This window comes from Sinocyclocheilus rhinocerous, unplaced genomic scaffold (assembly GCF_001515625.1).
Source record: "Sinocyclocheilus rhinocerous isolate Xijiao unplaced genomic scaffold, SAMN03320098_v1.1 scaffold140, whole genome shotgun sequence".
Taxonomy (NCBI): domain Eukaryota; kingdom Metazoa; phylum Chordata; class Actinopteri; order Cypriniformes; family Cyprinidae; genus Sinocyclocheilus; species Sinocyclocheilus rhinocerous.
The window spans coordinates 891505-904150 of NW_015642053.1; the positions used below are offsets into that span (position 1 = coordinate 891505).

A 12646-nucleotide genomic window follows, 5' to 3' on the forward strand; every position below is an offset into this window, starting at 1 on the left:
CGCTCCAGCAGAGCAGAATTTCAAAAGTGTGTAGTCATTACACCTATTGAGTGCCTTTTCATTAAAAATATCACCACGTCTTTCCTTCTGTGTAGAAAATATTGCACGCAGTGTTGCAATTTTTGCAATAATGTTGTCTGTAATTGGCAGTTCTTGTCCCTCTTTGTTTTAAAATGTCAGATAATGCACTAATCAAGCATAATGGACATGATCGTGAGAGACAGCTATCACAGGATTGGCAGTCGGTGCAACTTTCTACAACAATCAAGTTGCACTGTCTAAACTGGAGGCGAGCGGCACGATGCGACAAGACAAATGACAATAGAACCCATTATAATCAGTGATCCTGTCTACACTGGATGCGGCGCAACACGACAAATCCCTGACAGTAAACTGATGCCTCGTTCTATTTATGACGTACTGACACAAAGTACAAATGATTTGCAGCGGTCTTGCCCAGTGTATACAGCTAACCAATCCTTCTCTTAATGCTTGCTTCTACGGTAATAACAGCACAAAAATAAATAAAAGCACTTTTACTGAAGACTACTCTCTTTAATCACCACAGGCTTTTAAAATGTCAGATAATGCACTAATCAAGCATAATGGACATGATCGTGAGAGACAGCTATCACAGGATTGGCAGTCGGTGCAACTTTCTACAACAATCAAGTTGCACTGTCTAAACTGGAGGCGAGCGGCGCGATGCGACAAGACATGACAATAGAACCCATTATAATCAGTGATCCTGTCTACACTGGATGCGGCGCAACACGACAAATCCCTGACAGTAAACTGATGCCTCGTTCTATTTATGACGTACTGACACAAAGTACAAATGATTTGCAGCGGTCTTGCCCAGTGTATACAGCTAACCAATCCTTCTCTTAATGCTTGCTTCTACGGTAATAACAGCACAAAAATAAATAAAAGCACTTTTACTGAAGACTACTCTCTTTAATCACCACAGGCTCCAGAAATTTGAGACGTTTTCAATAAATATTGGAATCTCAGTCTGTTTGTACAGATTTAGTAGCCTACTAGGAGTGTTTAGTCTTCTCTTTATAAATGTGTGCAATAATTGTTGTACTATATGGTTGAGATCTTAGAAAAGTTTGGTATTGGTAAGATTTGTTAACTATTTTGAACCCTTAAGTCTCTTATACCAAGATTGCATTTATTTAATTATAAATTCAGTAATATTCAGAAGAAACATTTCGTATTATTATTATCATCAGTGTTGAAAACATTTGTGCTGCTTAATATTTTTGTAGAAACTGTACCTTTCTGTTGAGTTTCTTTGATAAATAGTAACAACGGTATTTATTTGAAATATAATTTTTTTTTTGGTAAATAAGTTTACGTAATATTTTTATACGTAAGACTTTTTACTCCATCATTTTACTGCATCGTTGCTGAATAAAAGAACTACATTTAAAAAAATAATAAAATCTTCCTGACCCCAAACTTTTGAATGGAAGTGTGTAACAGAGCACAACAGTATTACCATTTGATGCCATTACTGTACCATAGTACGGCCAAAGTATTTTTTTAATGGTATTGTATGTGGTGCACCTCCATGTGATAAAATGTTTTCAAAGTCAACATGAAAATATTTACATTCATAATACACATTTTGGTCTTATTTTATATGATTTATATCTTACCAGCAGGGTTTCATTTTCATTGTACATGTTAATTGACTGTATTCATTGTGTCACTTACATTATCACTTCACTGTTATTTAGTTCTCAGAAACATGCAGCTATCATACTGATTAGCTTTGTAAGACTATAAATGGTACACTAATTTCATGAGAACATAAATAAATTAGCATGGCACAGTGATGGTATCCAATGGAAAAACTGAGGTACTTTAATAGAACACCAAGATGATAAACAGTAAAGACATTTTTTCACAGCTTGTTTTGCTAATATTTTCCAAGGGTGCCAAGGACACTGTATAGGCTTAAGCTCATGTGGGTGTTATTGGTGTGTGCTGTGTTAATGAAAGTTGTGTGTTAAGCTTTGTGTTCAGGTCGAGCCCTTCAGCTCATGTGGTTCAGAAGAGGCTAATGATGTGTTTAATTATTTGAGCTCAAGTCTAATTATTTGATGTTAACATTATTCTGGGATTATGGCTCCCTGGTGGAGACTTAACTTCTGCAGGCATTTTTTGTTGGTTGAGGCTATTTAGTCTGCTCTGGATATTTAAGACCATACTGGACTCTCAGATCAATTAAGAAACATCTGCTCATTTCCCCTTGTGTGGTATTATTTATATCTGATTCTAAACTGGGGGTCATGTAGCTAAAATGTTCATGATTCAGTATAGTCTAATGCTTTAGTATGTTCTATGGGATACCTGATAAATCTCTTGTGGATAAACTATGCTCACACTTCCTCTTGCCTTCACTCTTGGTCTCTCCCACTTATACACTGTTAATATCTCAGTCAATGAGACTAGCCAGTAACTAATGCAATTTTGGAGGGAAGTCTCCTGTCTGAGCACCCTTTAAGAGGTTGTGTTTCAGCTCCAATGCACTCATAGCCAGAATGACTATTTAGATAACAAGTAAATGCACATACTATGCATTTGTGCACCAGCAGTTGTATCCGTTTCTCATGAGCTTAAAAACGTTTTATCTAAATTCCCAGATGATTGAAAATGGTTTTGTAAAAAAAAAAAAAAAAATTTACAAGTTTTTTCACTACTATTCAAAAGTGTAGGGTCAGTAAGATTTTTTTTTAGAAAGTCTCTTGAAACCTCCACCGCTCGATAAAAATATGCAGCAAAAATTTAGACGACTTTAGAATTGTGAGATATAACATATATATATATATATATATATATGTGTGTGTATGTTTGTGACATTAATTGTTGGTGAGATCAGACAATATATAATTTTTTTGATCGTGTTTGTGACATTCATCATTGGTGCAGGCTTGAATCCAGTATGGGTCATGTCCTGATCCCATTTCCCCTCTCTCTCACTCCATTTTCATGTTTCTATTCTATGGTCCTCTACATAAAAAGGCACAAAGACTAAAAAAGAGAGGGAAAAAAGCATAGAAACTCAGGGTTTTCTGTTTTTTACCTGCAGGCATGTGAACAGAGGCAGATTTCAGCAGTGCGTGTGAGTGTGAGAAAAAGTGGGAGAGCGAAAAAAGAAAGGTGCTTTTAACATTCATCTCAGCACTGTATGAACACACTCACTATCTACAGCGTTTCCACGGCAACATTGACAGAGTGACATGTTGTATCAGACAAACAGAATGCTTGACATTATGACTCTAGCCTCTGAACCAGCTTCCTGTTTATTATGACAACCAAACACAGTGTAAGGGCATATGCGTTCATGTCTTCAGATTTGGAAACAGGACATAGTCTTTAAAGGTGAATGCTGCTGAAGTGTATTGACTTTGATGATACTATATCTTTTATCTTGTGCTATACTTATTTTAAGCCTCTGTGTCTTTGTTGTTTTCGAAGATCTGTTGTGCTTTTCCAAGAGTAAAGCCTGTTTTTAATTTTCTTATTTTTTGACAATTTAAATGTTTGATATATTTTCAAATATAATTTATTCCTGTGATGGCAAAGCTAAATTTTCATCAGCCATTAACTAAGCATATTACAAAATTTGATGTGCTAAAACGGTCTTTTTATGATTTTTATGTTTTTGCATTTTCTTATACTCACCAAAGCTGTATTTATTTGATCAAAAATACAGAAAAAAAATAGTACTATTGTGAAATATTATTACAATTTAAAATAACCGTTTTCTATTTTTAAAATGTAATTTATTGCTGTGATGCAAAGCTGAATTTTCAGCATCATTACTCAAGTCTTCAGTGTCACATGATCCTGCAGAAATCATTCTAATATGCTTCTCTGGTGCTTAAGAAACATTTCTGATCTCCATCAACACTGAAAATATTTTTTGCTGCTTTGTGTTTTTTGTGGAAACTGTGCTACATTTAAATAAATACAAATAAATAAATAAAAATCATACAAGAATCAAACTTTTAGTGAATGTTTCACATAATGATCTTAAAAACCCATTGACTGGAAGGTTTATGGTTAAAGGTTTGACACTGGTGTAAATTGTGCCAATGTACACGTATCTTAAAAAAGTATATTATTATTATTATTATTAGTTGCAGTAGTAGTAAATGTATTATTACTGACTAAAGAATTAGCAGGTGAGTCCAGACTTTGTTCTGGAGGAGTTTACATATACAGGTGCATCTCAAAAAATTTGAATATCGTGGAAAAAGTTATTTTTTTTGTAACTTATTTCAAAAAGTGAAACTTTCATATATTCTAGATTCATTACATGCAAGTAAAACATTTCAAAAAAATTTTTTTTTTTTTAAATTTTGATAATTAGAGCTAACAGCTCATTAAAGTCAAAAATCCAGTATCTCAAAATATTAGAATATTTACATTTGAGTTTTATTAAATGACAATCCCTACAGTATAAATTCCGGGTATCTCTTGTTCTTTGAAACCACAATAATGGGGAAGAATGGGGAAGAAATGGGGAAGACACAGTTTTGCGTAGGGCCCCCAGAAGTCTATGGTCGGCATTGCTAGCAATTATGCAATAATCCAGGTGTTTTCCCATGACTGTCATCATTAAAAAGTTGTGACCCATCAAACAGTTCCGCGAATTGTAATGTACCATTTTTCTTGGTTAAATGTTAGCGTCAGTCACCGCTGCGCTTGTGGCGCAAACTCCTCCCCTCAGCGGATTCCAGCAGAAGCAGTCCGCCTGAGATTCTGTGGAGGAATCGCGGTGAGCAAGATGGCGCTGTGTCGTTCAGCACTGAACAGCTCCCGTCGGGCTTTTTAACAAACACTTTCATTTGAGCTTAAATCAATCAATTAAAACGAAAGCCAGAATTCGTCTTGGGGTTTCTCATTCAGTCGGAACGCAAGGAATGCTCCACAGGACGTTCGCTTCAGTTGGTGCAGAGAAGCAGCAGAACCCACCGCACAGACCCTGTCTACGAGAATGACCAGAGAAGATTCAAATCAACACGGCAATGGCTCGCGGTGAGACCCATCCATAAATCCACCAGTGGATTTATCTGGCTATTCCCCTGTTGTGGCTCTATAACATGGAGGAGCGAGAAAATGATATGTTTGAACAGAAAATAAACTCTTTTATTTAACATCAGAGGCATCGTTTCTGGACTTTCACGTTATCTTCAGCATGTCAGGCACTGTAACACTGCTGGTCATGTCTGCGTCGTTTTTCAACCCTAGTTTTGCGCTGAGCTCTCATTTTGACTCAGGTAGGCTTATTTATATATGCCTGTATCTGTATTTTATGTTTTTAATGCACGTAGTGTGATGTCACATTGTGTTTTTCAGTAAAAGCCCGCTTCTGTGATGATGCGCAAAATACTCCTCTCAGTAGCATATGAAGAGCGAGATCTTGTATTAGAAGCGTTTTGAATGATATTTTATAACATTTGTACAGGGAAATACTCGTAGACTGATCATTTTATTGTTTTTTAACTATCTATATAAGATTGTCTTATTATTTCGGTTCATACACCAGGTGAAAGCAAACAAAATGACTCAATTTGCCTCTCCACATGTCCATTGACTGGCATGCCAAAGGTGAGAGGTGGAGGTGTAAGACTGGGTTACTGATGCACAGGTAGCCATTTCTGATTGGACAAGCAGGACACTATCAACCTCCAGGGAGGTGTGGGTGTGTGTGTGTGTGTAGTGAGCAGCTAATTAAGAATATAATGACTGGTAAATGAGGAAGAGCCTAACCTTCGGTTCATGACAAGGTATATTTAAAATTGCACTCAAAAACAAAGAATTGCATAAAGCATCTTCAATATGCTTATGGTTTATATCATGAAAGTTCTGCCATTATTTACTCATCTTCATAAGATGGAAAGCTCCAGAAATTGGGTAAAGCCACATCAAATAGCTGCAGAAAAGAAACTAGTGGCCTGAAATCGTTCATGACTTTTATTTAGGGTGAATACAGGTAAAGTGAGACACTTTATGATCTGTTGTTGTTTTAAAATAAGATTTTAATTAAGATGAAAAATTGAAAATAAAAAATGTGTTGTGGAAACCATTTTCATTCAGTAATTGCTAGTAAATTTCACAAACAGTTACAGGGAAATGGCAAATAACACATTTGAATTAAACTTTGAAGTAGAAAAACTGAAAAAGTATTTTCTTGTAAAACTCACTAGAATAATCTTATTTACAACTCAAAAAAACACTTTTTACAACCTAATGCTGAATTGTAATGAAAGAATATGCAATAAACATGCTTGATTATCCTTAAAGGGGTCATCGGATGCTACATGCACTTTAACAAGTTGTTTGAACTGAAATGTGTGTTGGCAGTGTGTGTACACAACCACCCTATAAGGTAAAAAAGGTGTTTTTTACACTACCATTGAGAAATTTTAACCGAACTATGTTGCAGACTTTTCATTAGGACCCTAAAGAATCATATCAACTTGTGGAAAATGGGCATCCGATGACCCCTTTAAGTTTCCCACTTTACCAATTAGCACTGGAAAATACTAAAGAAACAAAAATAAAAAACATACAAGAAACAAAAGAAAATCCTAAATAAAATATCAGATGACACTAATGGAAGCTCCGTTACAACCCCTCACATTGTTCTAAACCTGTATTTTATTTATTTATTTTATGAGTGAAGAATCCTCAGAATAGGAAATTGTCCATTTAACAACAGTTTATAGTCTGTCAGGCTCCAGAAAGGGCAAAAACATCGTGGAATTGTTCATATGACTCTTGAAAGTCTTCTGGAGTCATACAATAAATAGTTTTGTGAGAAGAAGACCTGAATTTCAATTTTTTTTTTCTAAAAATCTTGCCCTCCCTTAGTTGTCAGATCAGTTTCTGTCTAGAAAAGGTGTAGGATAAAGCTTGACATCAATGATGTTCATTCGTGAGGCATTTGACGTCATTGACATCCAACCTGATATGACACTTCTAAAGGCACCATATTTGTTCTTCACACAAAGCTGTACTTTTCTGGTCCGCTGGATAAAAAATAACAGCATATGGGTTTGGAACAACGTGAAGTCGAGGAAATGATGATGCAATTTTTGGGTGAACTATCCCTTTAAAGCCTCCCTATGGTGTGAAAATGAGCCACCATGTGGGTTGTTGCCAGTGGTGGATGGTATTCCCTCCCTTCTAAATTAGGACTCAGCTGTGTGTTTGTTGCCTCCTCACATGGTTCCTATGGTTACCAAGAGGGTCTTCAGACTTGGATTTAAGAATCTAAGAAGTGATTCCATTTCTCTGCATTTTTATTATTACCTTCTATGAGATATACTGCTATTAGCTATATCGAAGCCTCTTTTCAGTATTCGTACACCATGTTCCAAATTGACTTTCACAAATTGGAATTTCCATGTTTTACAGTTTCAATTTGGAGTTGCAGACCTCTTCCCGTCCTCCGAATTTAATTATGTCCTTCAGTGGTGATGAAGAGGGGAACAAGGTCTATCTGTCAAAGTGATGAATGGAAGTAGGACTCATCCTGGAGAGTCTGGGAATGATTAGAGGGAGATAAAGGAAACAGAATCTGCTCTTGTAGTCCTGCTGGGCTTGTTTCAGACCAGGATACTGAAGCCTGATTCAAATTGATTCATTTGTGTTTTCTTGAATATTTGAAATGTAAAATTGGTGCAGAAATCATTTTCACTCCGAAACTGCTAGTAAATTTCACAAACCAATCAAGAAATGGTGAGTAACACATTGAATTAAAGGGATAGTTCACCCAAAAATGAAAATTCTGTCATTAATTTCTCACCCTCAAGTCGTTACAAACCCGTAAGACCTTCATTCATCTTGGGAACATAAATTGAGATATTTTTGATGAAATCCGAGAGCTTTCTGACCCTGCATAAACAGCAATGGACCTGACACATAGTAAAGAACATTGTTAAAATAGTCCATGTGACATCAGAGGTTCAACCGTAATTTTATTAAGCTACGATAATACATTTCGTTCGCAAAAAAAAAAAAAGACTTTATTCAACAATTTCCTCTCTTCCGTGTTAGAATTTGATGCGCTTTCACGACAGTACCACGATGAATGCGTATTAGGTTTTAACATGCGTGAATGTGCAGAGTAGAATGACACAGAAGAGAAGAAATGGTTGAATAGCGTAATTATTTTTTGTTTTCTTTGCACACAAAATGTATTCTTGTAGCTTCATTAAATTAACAGTTGAACCACTGATATCACATGGACTATTTAAACGATGTCCCTACTACATTTTTGGGCCTTGAACATGTCAGTTCCATTGCTGTCTATGTAGGGTCAGAAAGCTCTCAGATTTCATCAAAAATATATTAATTTGTGTTCCGCAGATGAACAAAGGACTTACAGGTTTGTAACGACATGAGGGTGAGTAATTAATGGCAGAATTTTCATTTTTGAGTGAACTATCCCTTTAATTGTGAAATTAATAAGTAGTAATGATTTTGAAGTTTGAAGTAATCTTTGTTTTATTTACAACTTCTAAAATAATAATTTTTTTACAGTGTATCTCCTTTCTCTAGAAACATAATTTTGTGTTTAAAATGCAAACGTTGTCACACTTCAGGGTGAAATTTAGGGACAAATTCTGGGAAATCTTCTTTTACCCCATCATTTGCATTTTAATTGCCTTTTAGTTTGTGTTTAGCTGGAAGGTGAATGACTCACGATGACTTGGTAAGTCAGCAGTTATGACCATGAATCATGGTGATGTAGCGCCGAGCATCATTACAGCTGGATCTTCTTAATGGATTCTAAAATTAGTGGCTGTTACAGATGGTTAAAAACAAAACCGTGAACTTTTTCAATAGGTCCAGAACAGCATGGCTCTAGTTAGGCAATTGTTCCTGAGGTTATGTTGAAATGTACTTCTTAGTAGAAACTGAAACGATAGAGAGGCTTGGCGATTGTAATGATGACATCATCTTTCTGGAAGCAGTGTTTGTTGGGTAATTGCTGGTGGTGTTGGCGGCCATCCCATGCCAGCCTCCAGAGCTCAAGTTTCCTGACCGCCAGACAATCGGACTGTCCTGTAGCACTGGGCTCTTCCTAAAAGACCAATTGCTGTTTATTCCCCTCCTGTGAATTTCGCACACGGGATCTGACAGAAGGATCGGTAAGAACATGTTACAATGGATTATAGTAAATTATACGCACGTTGAGATGTGCTAGTGGAGAAACAGGGAAAGACGAAATATGACATAATGAGATTTTGTAACCATCGACAACTTCTTCAAACCGTCCGAAAGAGAGGTAGATGTGTCTGGTTGAGTTTGAGAAGAGAGGATATTTTGTGCTCACGTGTTTATGAAGGACATAGCGGTTACATGATGCACAAGTAGTGGTGAAGGGCATTGAAATGGCATCGGGTGTGATGTAAACAAGCTGGTGAGAGGTGCGTGGCACTATGGTTTAAATGCAATTTTGATTCATTTATGGTTTACTGGATTTAGTGAGTAGAGAATTTAAATATATACTGTTCAAAATGTTGGTGTTTTGTTTTTAATAGAAAGTAATACGTTTTGCAAGGATACATTAACTTCATCAAAAGTGACTATAAAGACATTTATATTGTTGGATTTCTATTTCAAATAAATGCTGTTCTTTTGGACTTTATATTCATCAAAGAATGCATCACAGTTTCCACAAAAATAACTGTTTTGAACATTGATAAAAATAAATGTTTCTTGATTTTCTTGTTTCTTCTTTCAGTGACACTGAAAACTGGAATAATGGCTGCTGAAAATTCAGCTTTGCCGTCACAGGAATAAATTATATTTTTAAATATATTAAAATAGAAAACAGCTTTTGATCAATTAAATGCAGCCTTGGTGAGCATAAGAGACTTATATTAAAATATTAAAATCTTAATAACTTCAAACATTTGAACAGTACTATACAGTTCATTTCACAGGCTTGAGAATTCTGATGCTGGAACATGAGATGTATGCCTCATTTTTAAAAATTTTTCTATTAATGTTGGTCTATATGAGTTGTTGCATGGCTGTTTGCTTGATTTTATGTACCTATTTGTTATACATGTAGCTGAAAAAGCCAAAGGCATGAATTATAAGGGGGTGTCCACATGCTTCAGCGAGCTCTCTGTTATTTTCATGATACATTTGCTCCCATCAGTTCTATTCTAAGTAAAGCTCTCAACACTTCGCTCCAAGCACTGTCGTTTGTTCCTTCAGGTTCAGTTACAAACAAGCTGCCATGATTGGTGCTAATGGCCTGTGCCATTGCATTTGTGCGTGTGTGTGTGTGTGTGTGTGTGGGTGTGTGTTTTTTTGTAGTAAGAGAGTACGAGTATGTAGGAGTGCAGGAGATGGTGTAAGATAATCGATCCTGATGGAAAGAAGAAGTCTAGTGCAGTTAGAAAACAAAAATATTATCAATTGAGTCTTCAATTATATTTAAATGATAAATACAATTATTAATTCATTTAAATTATTAAATTATTAAAATGCTACAGATCACTTGAGAATGAATGGCTGTAAAGGGTTAAATAAATGAACAAACAGTTTACTAAATGGAATTGTAAAGTGACTTTACCTGTGAACACCATTGTTTACTGTTGAATAAATTGTAGTTGGGTAAGTCCGCCCCTGATTATGTTGTTCCCATCTCATATATATTACCATGTTGAAGGACAGCAAGGCTAAGATGCAAGCTCAATATAGAATCCATTATGATTGCTCGCTCTCTCCTTTTGATTGCAATCTCAATGCATCTTGTAGAATACAGACAGCTATTGAATGAGATGCAGGAAAACCCTAACTGATTGAAGGTTTTCTTGAAAGCGTCTGGAAGAGCAATAGGTTTGGAGAAATAGCATTCAACAGCAATGAACTGAAGTGTGTTTCAGGCTTTCAGGATTGAAGTGAATTGGTTTATTTCCTCCTACTGACACTTTCCACACATGGGGTACAAAAATCTGTTTTAAAAAATCAGAATTCATCTTTTTCCATAATTAATCTTAATTTATTATTATTATTACTTTACAGTGACTTAATGGTTAAATAGTTCAGCTTGATGTGCAGTCAACACAATATTTGTAGAAAGGAAAGGAAAGGAAAGGAAAGGAAAGGATACGAAAGGAATATTCATTCTTGGGTGTCTCAATTTTAAGGACTATTATTATTATTATTATTGTTGTTGTTGTTGTTGTTTTTATTTTATTGTATTGTATCAAATTATGATGTTAATCTTGTGATTTTATTTGTAGATACAGACAGTGTACAGACATTTGACATTTTCAAAACTGCTTTTTATGCTAGGTAATCTATTATTTATTTCATTATATATTTATTTATAACATAATATCCTTGTCATATCTAATGCTTAAAAAATTTAATGGGACACCAAAGTACCCTATTTGTGTACCTAAGTGTCTGCTAACTGCCATTTTACATCCTGGCAGCCAGTGTAATATTTCTAATGATTTCTGTGACTAGGAAAGACCCTGTATTAATGCAGTGTATGCTATTTGTAATGAAAACACGTGTAAGTGGCCATTAGTATTTCTCTGTCTCACAGCATTTGCGTTTGAGTGTGATCAAGAAGTGTAAGACAGAAGCGTTGCTGGTGAGTTTACACAGCAGATGCTCGTCGCTCTATTTCCATGGCAACATGTGACCCAGATGTCACACCATCCCATCATTTCAGACTCATTTATCAAACTCTGATTGGCTTGGCCTGGAGGATTCATCGGATGCTGAATCACCTCTGTCACCTCTGTCACTTCTGTCACCCTGGTCAATTAAGGGTTATTTATCATCTCTAGTTTATTAGGAGGTCAAATGAGGATGTTGGTGCTGGTAGTTATTTAAAGTAGTCATATTTTATACACTTGTAGCATTGTATTTTTTGCCTGAAGTCCATTTATTATTTTGGTTAAGACTACTTGGAATTTAGTTTTACACTCCAGTGTTATTTTAGCATCGAGATACTATTGTAGTTTTATTAATATTTTAAATTAGTTTTTTTTCCCGTGTGTGTGTGTGTGTGTGTGTGTGTATATATATATATATATATATATGACAAGGTTAGTTAGCTAAAACAAAACAGAAACTAAAATTTCATTATATTTTTCATTTCAAGGCAACTGTTTCAGCTAACTGAAATAAAAAAAATAATTTATATTTAATTTTATTTTAGTTTTAGTAGTTTATTTAGCTTTTGTTTTGTTTAATGTAATATTTAATGGAATTTTAGTTATACTATTTTAGTTAACTATAATAACCATGTTAGATGCCAATATTATGTAAATCAAACTATGATTTGTCATGACGGTCAGACAGTCTTTCTTGGCTAATAGGCAGTTTTAGTAAAAAAAAAAGAGAGAGATGTTGTTCCTTTTAATGTTTTTCTTGACATTGATTTATTAAATATTAAGAGCATTCGCCCATCGGTTCACATAAAGACACACAGATATATCCTAAACTACCCTGCAGGCAATAACCCTTCCAGCAAACACATTTCTTCTATTAATATCACCCACTGAAAGTACAGAAATGAAAATAAACAGAATGTAGATTTATGCCCAAAAATAGTAAAAAAAAAAAAAAAAAGAACATG

The 12646-nt window shown here is 35.1% G+C and overlaps 1 protein-coding gene across 1 annotated transcript in view; it reads left to right on the top strand.

The window, feature by feature from the left end:
- The first annotated feature begins 4785 nt into the window (after nt 1-4785).
- The window catches only part of LOC107755460 (serine/threonine-protein kinase LMTK1-like), a 49910-nt gene continuing 42049 nt past the window's right edge, over nt 4786-12646 (top strand). Inside the window, exon 1 of the mRNA XM_016572245.1 lies at nt 4786-5300. Coding sequence (XP_016427731.1) covers nt 5219-5300 — 82 coding nt within the window. The 5' untranslated portion in view covers nt 4786-5218. The remainder of the gene's footprint in view (nt 5301-12646) is intronic.